The sequence below is a fragment of the Parastagonospora nodorum genome, assembly GCF_000146915.1.
Source record: "Parastagonospora nodorum SN15 chromosome Unknown scaffold_11, whole genome shotgun sequence".
In the NCBI taxonomy this organism is placed as follows: Eukaryota; Fungi; Ascomycota; class Dothideomycetes; order Pleosporales; family Phaeosphaeriaceae; genus Parastagonospora; species Parastagonospora nodorum.
Window position 1 is genome coordinate 1,048,954 of NW_001884559.1, and position 17,484 is coordinate 1,066,437.

The following is a 17,484-nucleotide window of genomic DNA, read 5'->3' on the forward strand; positions in this document are numbered from 1 at the left end:
TCGTACATCGTACGACTCCTGTCTGCAACAGCTCCGATCGCGTGCATCGGAAATTGAGATGCATGTCCTCACCTGACATTTCCTTGGGTGGACGGCCGCCTATTGTTTAAGCATTGAGAACTGATCATCCTTGCCTGCGGATGCGGATACTGCCTTTCCGCGAGTGGGACATCTTGCTCCTTCAAGTTCTCCCCGCATCCTGTAGCATTCCGCCCGCGCGTCGGTCCGTGCTCTAGGGAGGAGATGCCGCCAGCAAACATTAGTACTGTCGCCTGTGTGAGCGAAGACACAGTTCCCAACTTGTCCACTGCGATTCTGATTGAGCAAGAGCTTGGGAGGCTTGCAATGAGAAATATGCCGGCGTTTGCATAGAATCTCGATTTACTCCAAACCCGGGATTATGGCACAGGACGGCTACAATTCACCCTGTTAAGTATAGCGCGCTGCGTGCTCCGCGTCACCACTCACCTCGTCAAATAACCGAGTGAATCATATTGGAATCTTCTTCACATAAACCGCGGCATATGCAGAGCGGTGCCATGTCACCAGAGGCTCCGAAGCACGGCTTGACATCTCCAATGAAAGTTCGCATTGCGGCTCTACTTTCTTCGCCCTGGCAAACGCCTCAAGTCTGCTGTCCCTTCATTGGCTACCTCTTATCTCAAACAGCCAACAAACCGCCGTGCTTCCTGAGCAGCACCCTACACCCTGGATGTCAGACAGATATAAACCTTTGAGCTCCTCACAATGCTAGTGCGCGGCAAGCTGATAAGCTTTGCGCCAAGTTTATGGTCAGCAGCAAGGAGTCTTGCTGAAAGTATATCTGTTCGTTGCATTCCAGTGCTCGTGCCCTGACTTATCTCGATACAAGTTCCATCACTACGCGGTCACTATGGCCTCGACACCAGAGAAAGAGGTCGCGCCTGTCATTTCCCGAGATGTCGAGATGTCACAAAAGCCCTCGATTGACGCCGATGCCCTCAAGCTGGCGGAAATGGGTTACACCCAGGACATGAGCAGGAACTTTTCTGTGTGGTCAGTGCTCGGTGTAGGATTCTCGCTCACCAATTCCTGGTTCGGTATATCAGCAGCTCTGATCACTGGAATCAACTCCGGAGGTCCCATTCTCATCATCTACGGCATTATATTGATCGCGCTCATCTCAACATGCGTTGGTATCAGCTTGAGCGAACTGGCTTCAGCTCTACCGAACGCAGGTGGACAGTACTTCTGGGCGAACGAATTGGCGCCGAAGAAGTATGCCAATGTCGCAAGTTATCTGACTGGATGGCTTGCTTGGTGGGGCTCGATGTTCACCAGTGCCTCAGTCGCACTGGCAATGGGGAGCGCCATGGTGGGCTGCTATCAACTAAGCCACCCTGACTTGTACGTCGCATCCTACTCCGGCCACCAAGCGTTGCTCGTTCTTGAGCACTGACCTCGTTCACAGTACGATCAAGGCATGGCATGTCTTCGTCGCCTATCAGATGGCAAATATGTTTTGCTTCTTCTTCAACTGCTATGGCAAAACCCTACCCCTTGTTGCCAAAGTTACACTTTGGACATCTCTGGTCTCGTTCGTCGTCATCCTCATCACCGTACCCTCCGTCGCACCGACTCATCAGCATGCAGAGTTTGTCTTTGCCACTTTCATTAACAACACAGGCTGGCAACAGGGTGGCATAGCCTTTATCGTCGGTTTGGTCAACACAAATTGGGCCTTCGCTTGTCTCGACTGCGCTACGCATCTTGCAGAAGAGGTGCATCGACCGGAGAAGATGGTTCCCATTGCCATCATGGGAACCGTCGGTATTGGCTTCGTAACGAGCTGGTTCTTCTCCATGGCCATGTTCTTCTCGATTGTGGGAGATTTCTCTGATATTCTCGGGACAGCTACACTAGTCCCAATCCTTGAGTTGTTCTACCAGGCCTTGAATAACACAGCCGGTGCTATTTTCCTCGAGGCCCTTATCATTGTCACCGGACTTGGATGCCTTACTGCCAGCCATACATGGCAAAGTCGACTCTGCTGGAGTTTCGCGCGGGACAGAGGCCTACCTGCGCATCGCTGGCTCTCCCAAGTGCACAAGGGACTTGGTGTACCAATCAACGCGCATTTCGTGAGCTGCGTAATTGTCGCCATCATGGGATGCCTTTACTTGGCTTCGCTGACAGCTTTCAACTCGTGAGTGCACCAAGGCAATGCAAATGACGTGCTCTTGCTAATTTACACAGTATGATCACTGCCTGTATTGTCCTCTTGTATCTCAGCTATTCCATCCCCGTCATCTGCCTCCTCATTCGAGGCCGATCAAACATCAAACCAGGGCCTTTCTGGTTGGGACCCATTGGTCACTTCGCGAACATTGTGCTGCTCATGTGGACACTGTTCACATTGGTGATGTACTCCTTTCCTTATGCGCAACCAGTCGCTGCGAGCAACATGAACTGTATGTATTCCTTTTTTTAAAATATGATTTGTGTCTAGTAACTAACATAGTTTCAGATGTATGCGTAGTATATGCTGTGATCGCCTCCATCACTAGGTCTCGACTATGTGTTTCGAGGCCGCAAGAGCTTTCGAGGTGTTGGCGAGCGCAAAGGCGAAGTCAGCGCACATGGCCAGATTGTCGATCTTCCCGAGCATCGCGGAGAGCTTTAGTGACTCTTTTGCTCTGTCTCATTCATTGTATAGTATAAACCCCGACAGACCCTGTTCCGTCCGTTGTACATGGCTATGTTACCACACGATGTATATGCAGTCCTTTATATCCTGCTGGATCTTCATGTCGTTATTCTTCACACGAAACACCTTAGCGAGTACAACTCATTACAGTCCATAGCCACAAACTTCAGCAGGTTACATTAAGACACCAGGACTGTCTCCATACTCATCATGTGTCAACTTCAGATTACCTCCTACGGCTGTGGTCACTAACGCAAAACCCTGTTCGAGCCCTGTGCTCTAACTCAAATGCTGAACCCCTCCAGCTGCAAATACACCCCCTCCTGATGTCCCAACGGCCTTACTAGCACCCGCTCCAACGCCGTCTCTACCCCCTTCGGCCACGACCACGTCTCCGACTCCCCATACTCCTGCGCCGAGCTTGTCCTCCTGCAGCCCTCCTTCACCCACAAAGCCAGTGTGCACGGCGAATTCGCCGACTACCACGACCGCATCGGCCACATCGCCGACTGTATGCCCCTCGTCTCCGACTAAGGGCGCCCCTAGCTCGACTACAGGCTCGTCCCCGCCTCGGACATGCAAGCCATGCTCGACTTCCAAGACGAGCACTACGACTCCGCGCTACCCATGTGTCTCCACATGGCACGCCAACATCGCTCGATGCTGCATCCGCCCAGCTTGCCGCTGCGTACACGCGCATCATCGACGTCATGCTCGGTTGCGCTCCGTTGGAATTCATCCCTGCCCACAGCACGCACTTGACCAACGCAAACCGTGGCTTTTTCAAAAGTACGCCGTCTGTAGATGATATCATAGCACGGTCATTTTGAAATCAAAAATAAAAGAAAACACCTTTGAATTTCAGTACACCCGGGGCCACCCTCAGAGACTGAAATACTATAAACCTTTCCGGGAGGACCCTCAGATTGGTAGATGAGAGATTCGAACTCTCGACTATTTGACAAACCAAGTAAACATTTGTTTCACTTGGACCATCTAGTGCTTTCTGATAAGTCCTTAAATTAACTGATATTTAACCTACACCTATACCTTAGGTACCTTGGCAGAGAGTGAGTTCCTAGGAGGATCACTGTTGATTCTGTGCATTCAGAATTTAGACATACGCCGACATGATCAGTGTAATCCGGAGTATCTGATCTCGCCGTCCACGCGCAAAGTGTCAATATATCCTGCACCATCGGCGCCACAATTCCCCAGTTCGATCCAATCAGGTAAGCCCAGCTGCGGATTACTCCTTTGGGCGAAGATCTGCTGATATGCACCGCCCTTCTCCCTATTGCACTTCCTCGGCATGCTTATAATCAATACTGTCTTTGCGAAAGGGCGGTTGCGGACGAGAGGTAAGCTGGGCTAATCGGTTAAACTGGGCCGGATGCCGTTTGCTGCAGTGGATTCGATGTATTTTGACTATATAAAACCAACCTATTCTATGTTTTGTGGAAGATAGAAGTGAATCAAGCAACACGATGGATTCTCAAGATAGACTTCCGCAGACGTTTACGTTTCGTCACAAGCGGCTTGGGTGAGTTCTCGGACGTTTATTGTATAGAAGGATGTAGAGCTAATTAGAACTCAGTACGTCTGTTCTTCTTTCGTGTGGAATTCCTGTGCAGAGAAACCGCAGGACAGCACGCGATGCCAGTTGCTGCTCGTCCATGTACCTTCCTTGACGTATTCGTCGGAAAGCAATACTGACTGCATCTGCAAACCAGGTCCCATGACCGGACTCATCTCGCCCGAAAACGTCGTCCAATTCCGCGCCATACCATACGCTACAATCCCCGCCCGTTTCGCGCGCTCAATTCTCAAAACTGACTTAGACGGCACCCAAGACTTCACCAAGCACGGGTAACCACACCACCTCACATAAGAAACCCCACTACAAACACAAGTTAACGTCCAAAAGCTTCCAATGCCCCCAAACATTCCCCTCCTCCGCCAGCGGCGGCCCACTCCCTGGGGACATCATCCCCCCCGCATCCTCCGAAAGCGCCTGCCTGATCCTGCAACTCGCCATTCCCCTCGCCCTCCTCCAAGACCCCGACCACGCCTCCAAACTCCCTGTACTCGTTTACTTCCACGGCGGCGGCTTTGTGCTCGGCGGTCTGTCTCCCTCACTCTCCATCTCTCTTCACAAGCTGACCCTCTCACAGGCATCGACGAACAACACAACACCGCGCTGCTAACCCAGCAATCCATAAATGACGCCCAGCCCCTGATCACAGCGAGTATCCAGTACCGCCTCGGCGCGCTGGGATATCTGCATGTTCCCGAGCGAGGAAGCGCGAATCGCGCCCTACATGATCAGCGCAATGCGCTGCGTTGGATTCAGGAGTTCATTGGGGCGGGTTTGGTGGGGATAAAGAGAATGTGACGTTGTTCGGTGAATCGGCAGGCTCGATTTCAATTTGCTCGCAGATGCTGTTTGCGCCTCCGCCTTCGGGTCCGTTGTTTCGCAGAGTGGTGCTGATGTCTGGGGTTCTGGGGGCGGCGGTTGCGCCTGGGTCGGCGGCGGATGCGGAGGTTGTGTACGAGAGTTTCCTGACGAAGCTGGGTATTGAAGAGAGGGGGCAAGCTGGGTTGGAGAGATTGAGGAGGGTGGACGTCGAGGAGATTGTCAGGGTGACAGCGGAGTTTACGGACGGTGGGGCGATGTTTAAGACGGTGCAGGATAGAGATTGGTATGGCGAGGATGGTGAGCTTGTGACTTGGGATAAGTTTCCGGAGATGATTGGGAGGTGTGAATGGGTTCAGGAGATTATTATTGGGACTACCGGCTTCGAGGTAAGAGGTTTGTTGTATCATCGTTGATTTGGAAATACTGATGGTCGTTCAGGGCGTCCAGTTCATACCTAGATTCGCAGGTGTAACTCCGCAGGAGTTCATCTCTGCCATCGCGGATCAAATGGGCGAGGAAAGTGCGAAGCTAGTCAGCCAGGCCTACAATATCACTCCAGATATGGACCAAACGCTCTTTCTTTCATCTGCATTGCGGTGGATCGGAGATGCGATATTCGACAGTAAGCAGTACGCTCTGCATCAAGTCTGTTGTGGCTGCTAAACATATCAGCACCCCATCACGAGTGGTCAAAGTACCTATCTACACATACCAACAAGAAGATCTTTCGCTACGTCTTCGATGTCCGTAATCCATTCCCCGGTAGCCCGCTCTATCAGCAGGCGCACCACTGGGTGGACAAGTACTTTCTCTTCAAGACGCTGCAATCCAGGTACCCGACGCAACGACTCAAGGACATCTCGACAAGACACGCGCAGCTTTGGGTCGAGTTTGCGAACGGGAAGTCTCCTTGGCGACAGTACCAGTACACAGGCAATGGTGATGACATCATCATGGTGGCGGACGAGAGAGAGGGCTGGGTAGAAAGAACGGTTGCGGATCACGAGAAAATAACTGAGACTTCGTGGAAGGGGTGTGAAGCGCTTGTCGCTAGCTGGCAGTGCCAGAAGGGCAAGGCCTTTTCTCCTGTGGACATTGAGCCATTGAGCGGAAAGAGTATGGTTAGATTTGATGACTGAGAATGTTTGTAGGTGAAGTCTGAATCATGGCCGACGCTCGTTCTCGTATGGATCGCATGCCTCGTGCAGCTGTTGCGGCGCGATGAGAATGAGGTACAGAGGGCTTAATGGTGTAGCCGTTGTCCGTGGCGTTCTTCACTACTCTTCAAGAAGTCGGCCCACATAAACCGGGTGGCGTCATCTGTGGTGAACAGTACACACTCATGAATCAGCGATGAAGACAATCAAAGCACTTGAATAGCTATTCTCGAAGGCGATTTCACTGACAGTTTCTACCACGGGAGAACTTTGCGATCCACAAGTGAGATTGCCAACATATTGGCCGGGTGAAGGGCAACAGTCTCGGTAATCTTGGTAATCTCAAGAACGGACATCCCTCAGGACATGCTGTAGCTCCTCTCCTTTCCCTCCTCGTTCTCTTCCATCAGCGTCGGCTCAAATTTCTCTTTCCTCGCCTGAGACGCGCCAGAAGCCTTCCACGCTGACAAAATCAAGTCCACAATTGCATCAACTCCCTGGTCTTTCTTCACCACCGCAAAGATGGTAGGACCTCCTTCACGCATCCTTCTGCTGTCCCTGTCCATGACGTTCAAGTCCGCGCCGACGGCTTCAGCCAAGTCGATCTTGTTCACGATCAGCAAGTCGGACTGCGTGATTCCCGGTCCACCCTTTCTGGGGATCTTGTCGCCGCCAGAGACGTCGATGACGTATATTATGAAGTCGGCGAGTTCGCGCGAGTAGTTTGCCGCGAGGTTGTCGCCGCCCGATTCAATCAGGAGGAGGTCCGTGTTGAATTTGTGGTGGAGGTTCGTAAGCGTCATGAGGTTGACAGATATGTCTTCACGGACAGCGGCGTGCGGACAGCCTCCGGTCTCGACAGCCACGATGCGTTCGCTGTTGCTGCTGTGAGATTCCGTTCATACTAGAGGTTGCCCTCTGGATGCGACTTACGCAGGGAGAGCATTGTTCCGAGTAAGGAATTCACAGTCCTCCCGTGTGAAGATGTCGTTCGTCACGGCTGCTATCGAGAAGCGAGCTCGGAGGCGCTTGCAGAGAGCAAGCATGAGTGCCGTCTTACCGGAGCCTACAGGTCTGACTGAATCAGCTTCTACTCATAAAAACCCAATGTCAACCTATAACAACGGCGAGCTTCATCCATCGTGTGACTGTAAACGCATCTCCAAATAGCAGGCTTTCTTACCCTCCAATGCCTATGGTGAACGCCCTGTCTTCCCAGTCTCTGTTCTCAATGATTGGCATCTCGCGCCCGAGGAAGCTTCCCGGACCATCCAGTATCTCATGGGTGTGTCCATGGTCCGCAGCCGCATTTTCATGCGAGTGCGACGGACCATCATGAGAGTGACTGTGCGACATGGTGGTTGGCACAGTTTGCAGCGCGGTGTATTGAGCCCTGTTGCAGATCTAGTGGTCAATGAGTTGGACAGGTAAGTGTGGATCAAGACAGCAGCAAGCAAGAACGAAGCTCGAAGCTGGCGATGGTGGGGCAGCAGCTTCACAACGTGGGGTGTTGTCGATCATGTTGGTAAGATTGGTCGCCGGCCACCTGACATCGTGGACTGGATCAATAAGACGCAAAATTATTGCATGAATGATCCGCTACACGTTCGCGGCCGACAAGTTTATGCGAACGTGTTTATTGTTGTTGGTTCGTGCCACGATTCAGTCGAGGCTGACCAAATCTGCGACCCTGAGGCACGGGCACGCTTGCTTCGGTTCATTTGGTCGTTTTCGGCTTCAGTCGTTCTCCATCCCCCTGCATCCAACTCCGTGTTATGAAATTTGCACAATTTCTGCTAACCTGAATGTCTCTGCCTAGTATCTTTTGACCACTTTTACTCGGTGCATTGTGCGCAACAGTAAGTGGCTTTCAGGGGACATTCTTGGAGCGGCTGATCGTTATGCCATTGTCGTCTCGCGTGTCCACCAATAATACCGAAAACGCCACAAACAAGGCTGGTGTTTACCGCTCATTTCACGTCGTTAGATGTTCGGCCAAGTTACCTGCACGAGCGTGACGCGATACGTAAAGACAGCACATCTCCCACTATGCGGCCGCGTCCCTGATCTAACGACGTCCTGTCCAAGATTCCAGTTTCACTAACTCAGGCCTCCGAATTGACCTCTTCGGTTCAATCCGACCTTCCAGCACTGACATGTCTTCATATTGAAGCTTGCGCCTCACCTCATTCCTTCGTCACTCGTTTCTGGCCTTCGCTTCACTATTATCCTTTATACGACCTCTACGAATCTCACGCTATCTATACTATAACTTTTAACACCATGGCTGTCATATGGGAGAAGGCACAACAAGCCTTTCTTACACTTTGGGACATCGATCGCGAATTTCAGAATGCGCACGAAGCATACGAACAATGGCAGGCTCGGAATCGGCGCAAGAGGTCGTCTTGGGCCTGTCTCGGCGTAAAAAATCACGAAGATGCACTGGGAAAAGCATTGAGTCTGGGACGAGAAGTGCAGCGAGTCATGGAGAGGGGGGCAGACTTGTACGGATCACGATTCGAGCAGGGCGACTGTACGTTTGCAAACAGGAAAATGTCCAATGGAGAGATGCTAAAACCACGCAGCAACATGCCACACCATCCTCAATGCACAACTTCTTCGCGTACAATACGAAGTCAGGCAAACCCTCTACGATACTGCCCTTCACACGACACGTATTTCTTTACCTCATGACGACCTTATCACGACCGCCAAAAGCATTCGACGCACAGTCCTCCACGCACTAGAAGACCAGATCGCTCGTTTCGACTCGCGAGAATTTGTGCCTATGCTTCCACCACCCCGCTTCAAAGTCGATTATTGCCCATTCGCCGATCAATTACGGAACGACCTAAAAGCAACCAAATCGAGCAACCTACGAGCGCGGAAACTACGGCCAGAACATCGTCACGACGACCGAGAATTGTGCCCGCACTGCGACGCATGCATTTCTGTAACATCGCATTCTGGACTACCAGCCTACCGGGGCATATTATTCACATCACACGTTGCTCGAGATCCGCTTGCCAAAGATGATCAGACCACATTCGCCTGCAATAGCTGTTACAAGACCTTCACGGACTCTTATGCATTCCTGGACCACATCTTCCAGAAACAAATCGGCAGTAACCGAAGTTGCTTGAAACGAACAAGTTCGCATTTTACACTCTACCAAAAGGAATACATGGAAAGCGATCCGTCTATTGTGAAACAGTGCCTCAAGAACTGCTTGAAGAGAGAGCTCAACAGAGTACGAAATGAGAAGACGAAGAGCACGATCCGGGTGGTACAATCGGACATTCATCCGAGCATGCGTAGCTCGACTACAACGATTTGACCCCCAACATACAACAACACCTAATTCGAACATCGGCCATCAGAACAGGTCAAATAAGATCTCACGAACCATATTATACCCACAGCGCATACGTTTCTTGTACTATACTATTTAGCGTCTTCGCTACTTCCAGGGATATACTTTTTAGAGCTCCATCTACATAGAGCATAAGCAAATATTTACGACCTTGATCTTTACTTTCTACTCGCAGCACATGTGGGAGTTTTATTGTGCGTTCTTGTCGAACTCACGCTTCGGTGTGAAGTTCTCCAAGTGTCCTGAGCCAGGATTCCGAGAATATGCAAACGACCTCCATGATACAGTCGAAATCGCAAGCTTCACGACCAACAAAATACTAATGGTCGACTAGCAGAACGCTGGATTAGGATCTTCACAGACCCTCCAAGTCTACATCATTCTTCTGGAGAGAACACTTCATCGCAAAGCAAAGGCCCCTTAGCCATGCTGCCAAGCAGACGATCTATCGATCTCCAAAAAGTCTCGTCACTACACCCCACTCACTCCCAGTTCCAGCCTCGCGGTGCCTGAAATTCTCCTTGCACTAACGTCTCGACCATCGTCATCCCGTTGGGGTTTTCAGTGGGCTGCCGATATACCCGTCTTGTGTCCGCTCCCGACGTTCCTGACGTGTGACAGATTGCATGCTTGAGAATTGAGGCTTGCACACCAATTGGATGCGCAGCGGTCTATTCTCACTTCTTCACATCCTTCACAGAAACCCTTTCTTCGACATACAACATGTAGATGGCAAGTTCATCACACGTCAGCACCATACACCGCGGCCCCACAACCACTCGTTAAAAAAACCCAAATCCTCCCGCCGAGCGGATCCTACGCTCGCTCACCTCGGCGGAATCGGGCGGGGCCTTTTTGCATTGCTGCGCGTATAGCATTTTCTTGGACACATGCTCGGGTGCTAAGCCGGTGGTAATAATTTCGCCAGTTTCTCCACATTACGAGAGTCTAAATTAGCCAACTCGGCCGACCTTGGCCCTTGGTAAGTGTGAAGAGGGGAGGGGCTGTGTTGTTTTTGCGAAACAGGCGGCTTGGTATGGCCAAAGTCAAACGGTAAGCGCCGTGAGGCAGACACTGTTTGCCTGACGTATATGTGCATGTTTAATGGGAAATGTGTAACAATCGTAGTGTTGGTATTTGATATTTTGCTATTTGAGCAAGAGAAAATGTGGGGTATATCATGTAAAAAGTAACGCTGAAGCTTGTAAAATCCATCCCATCCCATACTGATCTTCGCAAGCATGATTTCCAAACCAAAAACGCCTTTGCTGTGATCAGCGTACCAGTCGTAAACCAGTGTCGTTCCCATGCCGTGTACTCCATGCTGATAATGCCGCTGAAAAAGTGTGCTCTCGCCATCGTGGAGAGCAGGTAATGTTGTGTCGAATGTCGTAGTAGTAACAAGTCTCCTCTCGTCGCTCATCTTCAGCGCAGTCCCCGCGAGAGCCAGCGCTCCCACCACTTGCGCACGCCCAGAATGCTCTCCTTGCCGTCGTTGTGGCCGTCGTGACCGCCTGGGTCACCGAGGATGGACGAGAAGAACCAGAACAAGGCAGCCGTCAACGCAGCTATCGCGACGCCGAATGCGATGAGTGGCGAGAAGAGGTGGATCACTACGAGCATGGGTGCACTGTAGTTTTGCGCCGAGTTGTGCGAGTACACCAGGTGCAGTTGCAGGTTGAGCGCTGGGGCGAGGAATGTGGTGAGTTGCGTCGAAAGTGAAGGTCGTGTCGAGCAGAGCTTTAATGGTGCGAGGGCGAGTGAGATGAAGAGTGCGACTATGGTCCAGAGAGTGATGACGATGGAAAGTAGGGCGCAAGGTCCTGAGAGGTAGAACTGGTCACATGTTAGTCACGGTTTACAATCAAAACTTGGAGTATTTGCTCACTAATAATTGCCATGTCTTCTCCTCGGGCGAGCCCTCATGGTACTGGCCTTGATCGTAGACGGCCTCGTCTGATCGGGTGGATCCCGAATGGCGATGGGGTTTCGACGAGCCGTAGCCGTGCTTTTCCGGGTCCAAATGTGCCTGTGGCGGGCGTCTTATGTTTTGTGCGTCGTTGACCAATGTGGGAGACAAATTCTGCGGAATCGATGAATGTCGTCGCTTGTCTCCTGAGGAGAGGCTGCTGCGAGGGCTTGGCGATTGCTTTGGCGAGAATGGGTGGGAGATGACGGAATCCCGGCCGCGACCGTAGCTGGAAGTCTTGCTTCCGCGATCAGCGCGTCGCTGTTGTGATCGCGAGTAGTCATCTTTTTCGTTGTATGTGTATTCGTACTCGACAGGCGTGGTGTTGGGCGACTGTTGCTGGCCGAGGATCGAGTGCCTGGCCGAGAAAGGCACCGCGGTGTGCTGGGGGTCCATTGCAGGCATGTCGGAGCTGCAGCTGCTATGTGACGACGTTCATTAATGGCTGGAGATGGGCCTGTATGACATGCGGAGTCGTCGAGGCATGGAGCATGTTATAACAAAGGTCGAGGCTCACCTCAGGAGAGGCAAGACTCTTGTTACATACGACTTACGCTCTCAAGGACTTGGAAGAAGGTCTTGGGCTTGGCTTCTACCATCGCGCGCGAGAGCCAAGGCTGGGCATCATCTTGGATCAAAGTGAGGACGGCGGGTACGGCCAATCACGGCTGCATCTCAGTGGACCCACCGTGTCCTCTCTGAGGTGCTGCTTGGGCCTTCAAGACGGGATTCGCGGCAGCAGCTCGAAGCTGAGCCTTTCGGCGTATATCTTTCACTGAGGCTGCCCTCTTGGCCGGCGCTGGCAAATGCTGAGCGACGCTGAGCGACCTTCCGCCGCGTACCTGGCGCTTCTCACCCTCAATTTGCGCCGCTTTGGCTGAGCCGCCAAGTCAACGACAAAGGCGCAGCTCGGTCCGCCCAAGGCGTCCGCCGGCTCGACCTGCATCATGTGCTGGATTTTGAGAGACTTTGAGAACACTGACCCAGCACATCTGTAAATCTGGTGGTTCTGTGCGACGGCTTTTTCCGCATGGGTGCGCGTCGGACCATAGATACGTGACTCCGCCGAGACACCAGGCAGACACAAAGGCCGCAAACGTTCATGGCCATGTGCCGGTGGAACAAATCGAGCGCTTCTGCATGCTCTAAATGGGTTCAAAGCGGTGTATGCTGCAGACTATCTGCCTTGAAGCTCTTGGACTTGTCTGTAGTGTGCGCGGGAATAATGTTCCGCAGCCTCCGCTCCAGAGTTCAATACCAAGACTGGCTGAAACGGCGTCTGGTTTCGCTGATCCTCGTCTTGGCTTTGCGTCAAGGGAGACCATGATGAAGTTAAAAGCACTGAACTGTCCTGGCGGGCGGATCTACATGCTCCGTTGGCTTGTAATCAAAGTGATAACTCATCGCTCTTTCTCGGCGCTGCTGTTCGGCCTTGTAACCGCTGGAATGAGCGCGGCTTACGGCAGCAACGAAACGCTGCGACATTTGCGACTCCTTCGCTCGGTCGGTGCCGGATGCATATTGTCACTTTAACCGCAGGGGACAATGATTGGCGAACTGGAAGGGTCGATGCAGCAGTGTCATGGTAACGGACCGCCGCCGTTGTGAAATTTTGGCTGCTTCTGCACAGGCATGATGCCTCGAGCGGCATTTCGAACATGCCAAGCCAGTGGCCTCGACGATCTTCGGAGCTCGACTCCGCAGCAACGTCGCACTTGCGACGCTGAGGTCAGCGTACCCACCTATGAGGAGTTGGTATTTGTAGTGACGACGCTTTGAGTTGGTTGCGGAGAGGAGGAGGTGCTCTGACAATGTGCTTCACTCTTCCAAGGAGGCAGGTTTTCATCACACTTGCTAAGCTCCTCTGAGAAGTACCAGACACCAGTCTCCACGCACAGAATGAATGGTATTAGCGTCCGTGCACATGATGCCTTTGTTGACAACATCCCGATGCCAACCAAGCGTCGTTCTTAGACACTCACGCCTTCTGTACATATGCAACTCATTGACCGACTTTCCGTCCTCCATTGTCGTCACGAACTCTGCAACGGATGCTGCGAACCCCCGCGCCTTCTCTGCGCGATATGATGATCATTTATGTCACGTTTTATGAAACCAGGAAGAGCCGGTCTAATGTCTACCAAGCGAAGGAGAGTAGTCTGAGAACGGGCCTGTAATTGACATCCTACGGAATCGAATCAGGTCAAGGAAAGACAAGTCTCCTTGTCGGGCTATGGATGCCCGTCCAAGCAGTTCAGATTCTTACATTCTCATCGGCTCACGCACAAGGAGCAAAATGATACAGCTTGCTGGTATTTTGATGGGAGCGAGCCAAACATCTCGTGTGATGGTCGCAAATGGAACTATGAAGAAAGGACGCCAAGGAAACACGGTAGGGTGATTACCAATGCAAGGTGTGTTGCTAGATGAAAGGACGGCTGAAGACATAGGTAAGGTTTGGAGCTTCAGAAATCCAGTGTATGGAACATATTGAGGGACGGCTGCAAAATAAGTTCAACGGCTTCACGTTTATGCAGGGCGAAACAACAATATTGTGTTTAGGCACCCGTCATATGCAAAGCCCCTGTATGGACTTAGAACTAGCGGACGATTGAGTACTTGCAGATGCCTGGTCTTCGTTAACGATGGAATATTGACACTAACGTACACATTAGGCCACCCATGAACTTTTCCTTCCAAGCCTCACAAAGTGGTGCTTGACTACTGGCTTTGGTGCATCCGAGATCAACTAAGTAAAATGATGCCCACATGCAAATGGTATCTTCAGAATGCCATGTTGATATATTCTCCAATAGCAGCAAGTATCAAATATCGCGTTCCGTTCGATGTCAAGTGGTTTTCAACTAGTACCTGAGTAGGATCGCGTATGGATGTTATACCCTGTCCCGCAGAAGTGGAGACTCCCACACGATCCTTACCAGGGCGTATATATTGCTCCAATGGCTAGCCACCCGATGAGGCTCACCGGTAAATCAGCGCTTGCGAAAAAAGGGTGAGTCCCTCGCAACATGATATCGAACGCAGATGGGATCCGACGGCTAGTTGTGCGTGGCTAGGCGACAGGAGATCTAGACCTGAGCGTTGTCGTGGAAAATTCTATAAAGCTCTGTACAGATGCGCACATCTGAATTGCCATCTACATTGGCTTTTGATCAGAAGAAGAGCAATCAATCTTCACAATACATTCTTTGACCTACCAAGTCTATCACTCAACACCATGCTCGTCTCCGCTACTCTAGCCGTCGTTGCACTTGTGCACGCTGCATCCGGGGCTGCCCTCCCCAGCGACTGTACGAGCCTACCTCTCCCCCAAAAGACATCCAGCTCACTAGTCCTCCCCAGGCTCCGCTACCCACTTTGTCGAGCGCGACGAATCCTGCGTATCAATCGTAAACCAGTACAACAACTTCACCGCCCCAGATCTTTACCGCTGGAACCCGTAAGTCGTGACTCCACCTTCCAGAACCCCAAAACTCACATGTTACATCAGTTCCATCGGACTCGTCTGCAACGGCCTCATCGCCGGCGACTCCATCTGCATCAACGTGCAGCCCTACACATACCCCGGCCCGATCCAAGGCGGCGCCATCTTCAAAGCGGAGCAGAACCCCGTGCCGCAATTGCCTGATATCGCGGCGGGGTGCAAGACGTTCCAGTACACGGATTCCAAGGGGTATCCCGATGTGCCGACGATGAGTACCCTGAATAACATTTCGAGGACGATGTGGAACAATTGGAATTGGGGAAAGGAGACGGGTGCGTACGGTAGGACGTGGGGGAGCTACTTTTCGTGTGTGGGAAGGAAGTGAATTTAGAGGCAGATGAGATGTGATTAGTTTCACATGTGTGTGTACTGGAGTTGCGCGAGTAGAGCAACAGTAATGAGTTGGAATGTTTAATCTTAAGAGTATGTAGAAATCGAACGACAGTCTGCAATTGTAGCGACTATCATGCTATAGGCTACTAACCTTTGCTCTAGAGTGTCAATTGCATGTACACGTAAGCTGATTGATGAGGATACGCCCATGATGTACATCTGGCTTGTGGCCAGGACCCGTGAGCGGGAAAAAAGAGGAATGAGAGTGAAAGGTCGAGGTAAAATACATTATAGGTAAAAACTATATTTTAGAAGACCAGGCCTGGCAAGACGGTCCTAGGCTTAGTGATAGCCTGTCACTGCCCATGGAAAGAAACGCCATCATAATGTCCCAGAGGACGCATACCTAACACCAAAAGCCCACTCACATACTTTTGCTAGCCATACCGTTGATGAACTCGCTGACCTCAAAGCCGACTCTCCTCAAGTCCGCATCGCTGAATCTACCATCCTTCTCCTTTCCGATCGTCAAGCACCTATTTGCGTCGTCCATCTCGGGTTTGCTCACTCCAGCATCCTTTTCGTACATCTTAACGTAGATGGTGAGGTCAGGACCGACCGTGCCGCGCCACAAAGTCGCCATCCACTGCCAATGGTCTGTGCAACTGTAGGCGTCTTGGATGGGAATCCGAGAGGCATAAGTGACTGATGCGGCGAGTTGGAAGGTTGGAAGGATGACGATTGGCTTTGCGACCGAAGCAGCATCCAAAGAGGGTGAAGTGGAGGCGGCAGCTAACGCAGGCGAGTCAGAAGATGTGGCAGAGTCTTTGCGATCTATATCAGAAAGCTCCTTTTCAGTGTCCTTATCTGAGTCTTTGTCGGCCATGACGGTGTCTTGCGACGACGGAGGCGAGTCCACAGGCGTAGTAATGTACTGAATCATCTCTTTGCTCTTGCCATGCCACGCTTTGATCAGATCTAGATATTCCTCAAAAGAAGAATCCTGCTCAATGGGTGTCTGTGGTGGTTCGACGAGGCGAGGGCGATATTGTGACTCGGTATCTTTTGCAAGGCGATCATTCAACCACTGAGAGAGTTCTTTGACGGCAGCAACATCGTCTCCCTCTATAGCTAGAATGGCGCCACGAGTTCTGGGCGCAGGACTCAACGGAGACGGCTCTTTATACGGAAGACTGATGCGACCGAGGAGTTTGATCTTGTTCTGGTAAGGGAAGTTCATGAGTACCTCTTCTATATTTCTTGGGCTTTGGTCATTGTGCGAGCTTGCTTCCACCATAATGGAAGGTCTCCGAGCATCGCGTGGGGTACGTGGGGGTGGCATGGTAGCACTATTCGGAGGCGAGTAGCGTACTTGCATGGGAGGGAGAGACTCTCTTCGATCATACTGTGGGTAATAAGGTCCATCTGGCCTACGGGCATTGCTCGGTGGCGGACCGTAGTCGAACCGCCGCTTCTTGGCTCCTGGCGTTAGGGGACTGTACGAGTTTATCTCTTCGCGTATCGAAGGAACCTGGATGTTACTAAGACCCGAAGGTCCATGACCCCGTCGGCGGACCGGAGATTCTAGGCTCAGGCTACTCATCACGGGCAAGTACCGCGTGGTCGGTGTTGAACCTTCAGAGTAATTCGGTGGCGGTAAGGTTGGTGTTCTAACTGAGTCCGGATAAGGGCTGGTCGGTGTCTTGATGCTGCGTCCACCACACCTAGGACAACGATACTTGTCAACTGTCGTATGCTGAACCGATGGGTTGAGTGGCGACGAGCTGGCCTTTCCGACTCGTCGTGGCTGGTAACGGTAGTCAGGATACTGTTCGTGATGTCTGACTTTCTCTTCCTGCATGACATGTCAGAGGAGCTCAAGGGTATTGCGAGAAGACACAAACCTGTGCAAGATCCTGCCAAACTTTTTTCGACTCTTCGTTTTCAGCTTTCCACTGCTCACCAATGATTTTGGAAATATCGGGGTTATTGAGTCCAGGATTGCTAGCGATTATGGCTTGTTGGTGGTGCTGCCGATA

General features: G+C 51.7%; 10 protein-coding genes across 10 annotated transcripts; 6 read left to right on the plus strand and 4 right to left on the minus strand.

The window, feature by feature from the left end:
• Positions 1 to 892: 892 nt before the first annotated feature.
• On the plus strand, positions 893 to 2,870 carry SNOG_07765 (hypothetical protein; the record flags this gene model as incomplete). Its single annotated transcript, XM_001798040.1, has 4 exons — positions 893 to 1,386; positions 1,451 to 2,185; positions 2,236 to 2,450; positions 2,507 to 2,870. 4 exons carry the CDS (start codon positions 893 to 895, stop codon positions 2,698 to 2,700), a joined length of 1,638 nt encoding a protein of 545 aa, XP_001798092.1. The 3' UTR covers positions 2,701 to 2,870.
• Positions 2,871 to 2,896: 26 nt separating this feature from the next.
• Positions 2,897 to 3,516, plus strand: SNOG_07766 (hypothetical protein; the record flags this gene model as incomplete). The annotated part of the gene is made up of 3 exons (XM_001798041.1): positions 2,897 to 2,930; positions 2,992 to 3,197; positions 3,244 to 3,516. 3 exons carry the CDS (start codon positions 2,897 to 2,899, stop codon positions 3,514 to 3,516), a joined length of 513 nt encoding a protein of 170 aa, XP_001798093.1.
• Positions 3,517 to 4,424: 908 nt separating this feature from the next.
• SNOG_07767 (hypothetical protein) lies at positions 4,425 to 4,893 on the plus strand (the record flags this gene model as incomplete). The annotated part of the gene is made up of 2 exons (XM_001798042.1): positions 4,425 to 4,555; positions 4,650 to 4,893. The coding sequence occupies 2 exons, from the start codon at positions 4,425 to 4,427 to the stop codon at positions 4,891 to 4,893; spliced, it is 375 nt and encodes a 124-aa protein (XP_001798094.1).
• Positions 4,894 to 5,531: 638 nt separating this feature from the next.
• On the plus strand, positions 5,532 to 6,244 carry SNOG_20090 (hypothetical protein; the record flags this gene model as incomplete). Its single annotated transcript, XM_001798043.1, has 2 exons — positions 5,532 to 5,727; positions 5,778 to 6,244. The coding sequence occupies 2 exons, from the start codon at positions 5,532 to 5,534 to the stop codon at positions 6,242 to 6,244; spliced, it is 663 nt and encodes a 220-aa protein (XP_001798095.1).
• Positions 6,245 to 6,462: 218 nt separating this feature from the next.
• On the minus strand, positions 6,463 to 7,618 carry SNOG_07768 (hypothetical protein; the record flags this gene model as incomplete). The annotated part of the gene is made up of 3 exons (XM_001798044.1): positions 6,463 to 7,138; positions 7,196 to 7,336; positions 7,446 to 7,618. The coding sequence occupies 3 exons, from the start codon at positions 7,616 to 7,618 to the stop codon at positions 6,622 to 6,624; spliced, it is 831 nt and encodes a 276-aa protein (XP_001798096.1). The 3' UTR covers positions 6,463 to 6,621.
• Positions 7,619 to 8,039: 421 nt separating this feature from the next.
• On the plus strand, positions 8,040 to 9,602 carry SNOG_07769 (hypothetical protein; the record flags this gene model as incomplete). The annotated part of the gene is made up of 2 exons (XM_001798045.1): positions 8,040 to 8,798; positions 8,851 to 9,602. Exons 1-2 carry the CDS (start codon positions 8,546 to 8,548, stop codon positions 9,600 to 9,602), a joined length of 1,005 nt encoding a protein of 334 aa, XP_001798097.1. The 5' UTR covers positions 8,040 to 8,545.
• Positions 9,603 to 10,755: 1,153 nt separating this feature from the next.
• SNOG_07770 (hypothetical protein) lies at positions 10,756 to 12,012 on the minus strand (the record flags this gene model as incomplete). The annotated part of the gene is made up of 2 exons (XM_001798046.1): positions 10,756 to 11,474; positions 11,527 to 12,012. 2 exons carry the CDS (start codon positions 12,010 to 12,012, stop codon positions 11,064 to 11,066), a joined length of 897 nt encoding a protein of 298 aa, XP_001798098.1. The 3' UTR covers positions 10,756 to 11,063.
• A 257-nt stretch (positions 12,013 to 12,269) lies between these two features.
• Positions 12,270 to 12,553, minus strand: SNOG_07771 (hypothetical protein; the record flags this gene model as incomplete). The annotated part of the gene is made up of 2 exons (XM_001798047.1): positions 12,270 to 12,426; positions 12,450 to 12,553. The coding sequence occupies 2 exons, from the start codon at positions 12,551 to 12,553 to the stop codon at positions 12,270 to 12,272; spliced, it is 261 nt and encodes an 86-aa protein (XP_001798099.1).
• Positions 12,554 to 14,845: 2,292 nt separating this feature from the next.
• Positions 14,846 to 15,437, plus strand: SNOG_07772 (hypothetical protein; the record flags this gene model as incomplete). Its single annotated transcript, XM_001798048.1, has 3 exons — positions 14,846 to 14,918; positions 14,971 to 15,067; positions 15,119 to 15,437. The coding sequence occupies 3 exons, from the start codon at positions 14,846 to 14,848 to the stop codon at positions 15,435 to 15,437; spliced, it is 489 nt and encodes a 162-aa protein (XP_001798100.1).
• Positions 15,438 to 15,869: 432 nt separating this feature from the next.
• SNOG_07773 (hypothetical protein) lies at positions 15,870 to 16,742 on the minus strand (the record flags this gene model as incomplete). The annotated part of the gene is made up of 1 exon (XM_001798049.1): positions 15,870 to 16,742. One exon carries the CDS (start codon positions 16,740 to 16,742, stop codon positions 15,870 to 15,872), a length of 873 nt encoding a protein of 290 aa, XP_001798101.1.
• Positions 16,743 to 17,484: the final 742 nt, after the last annotated feature.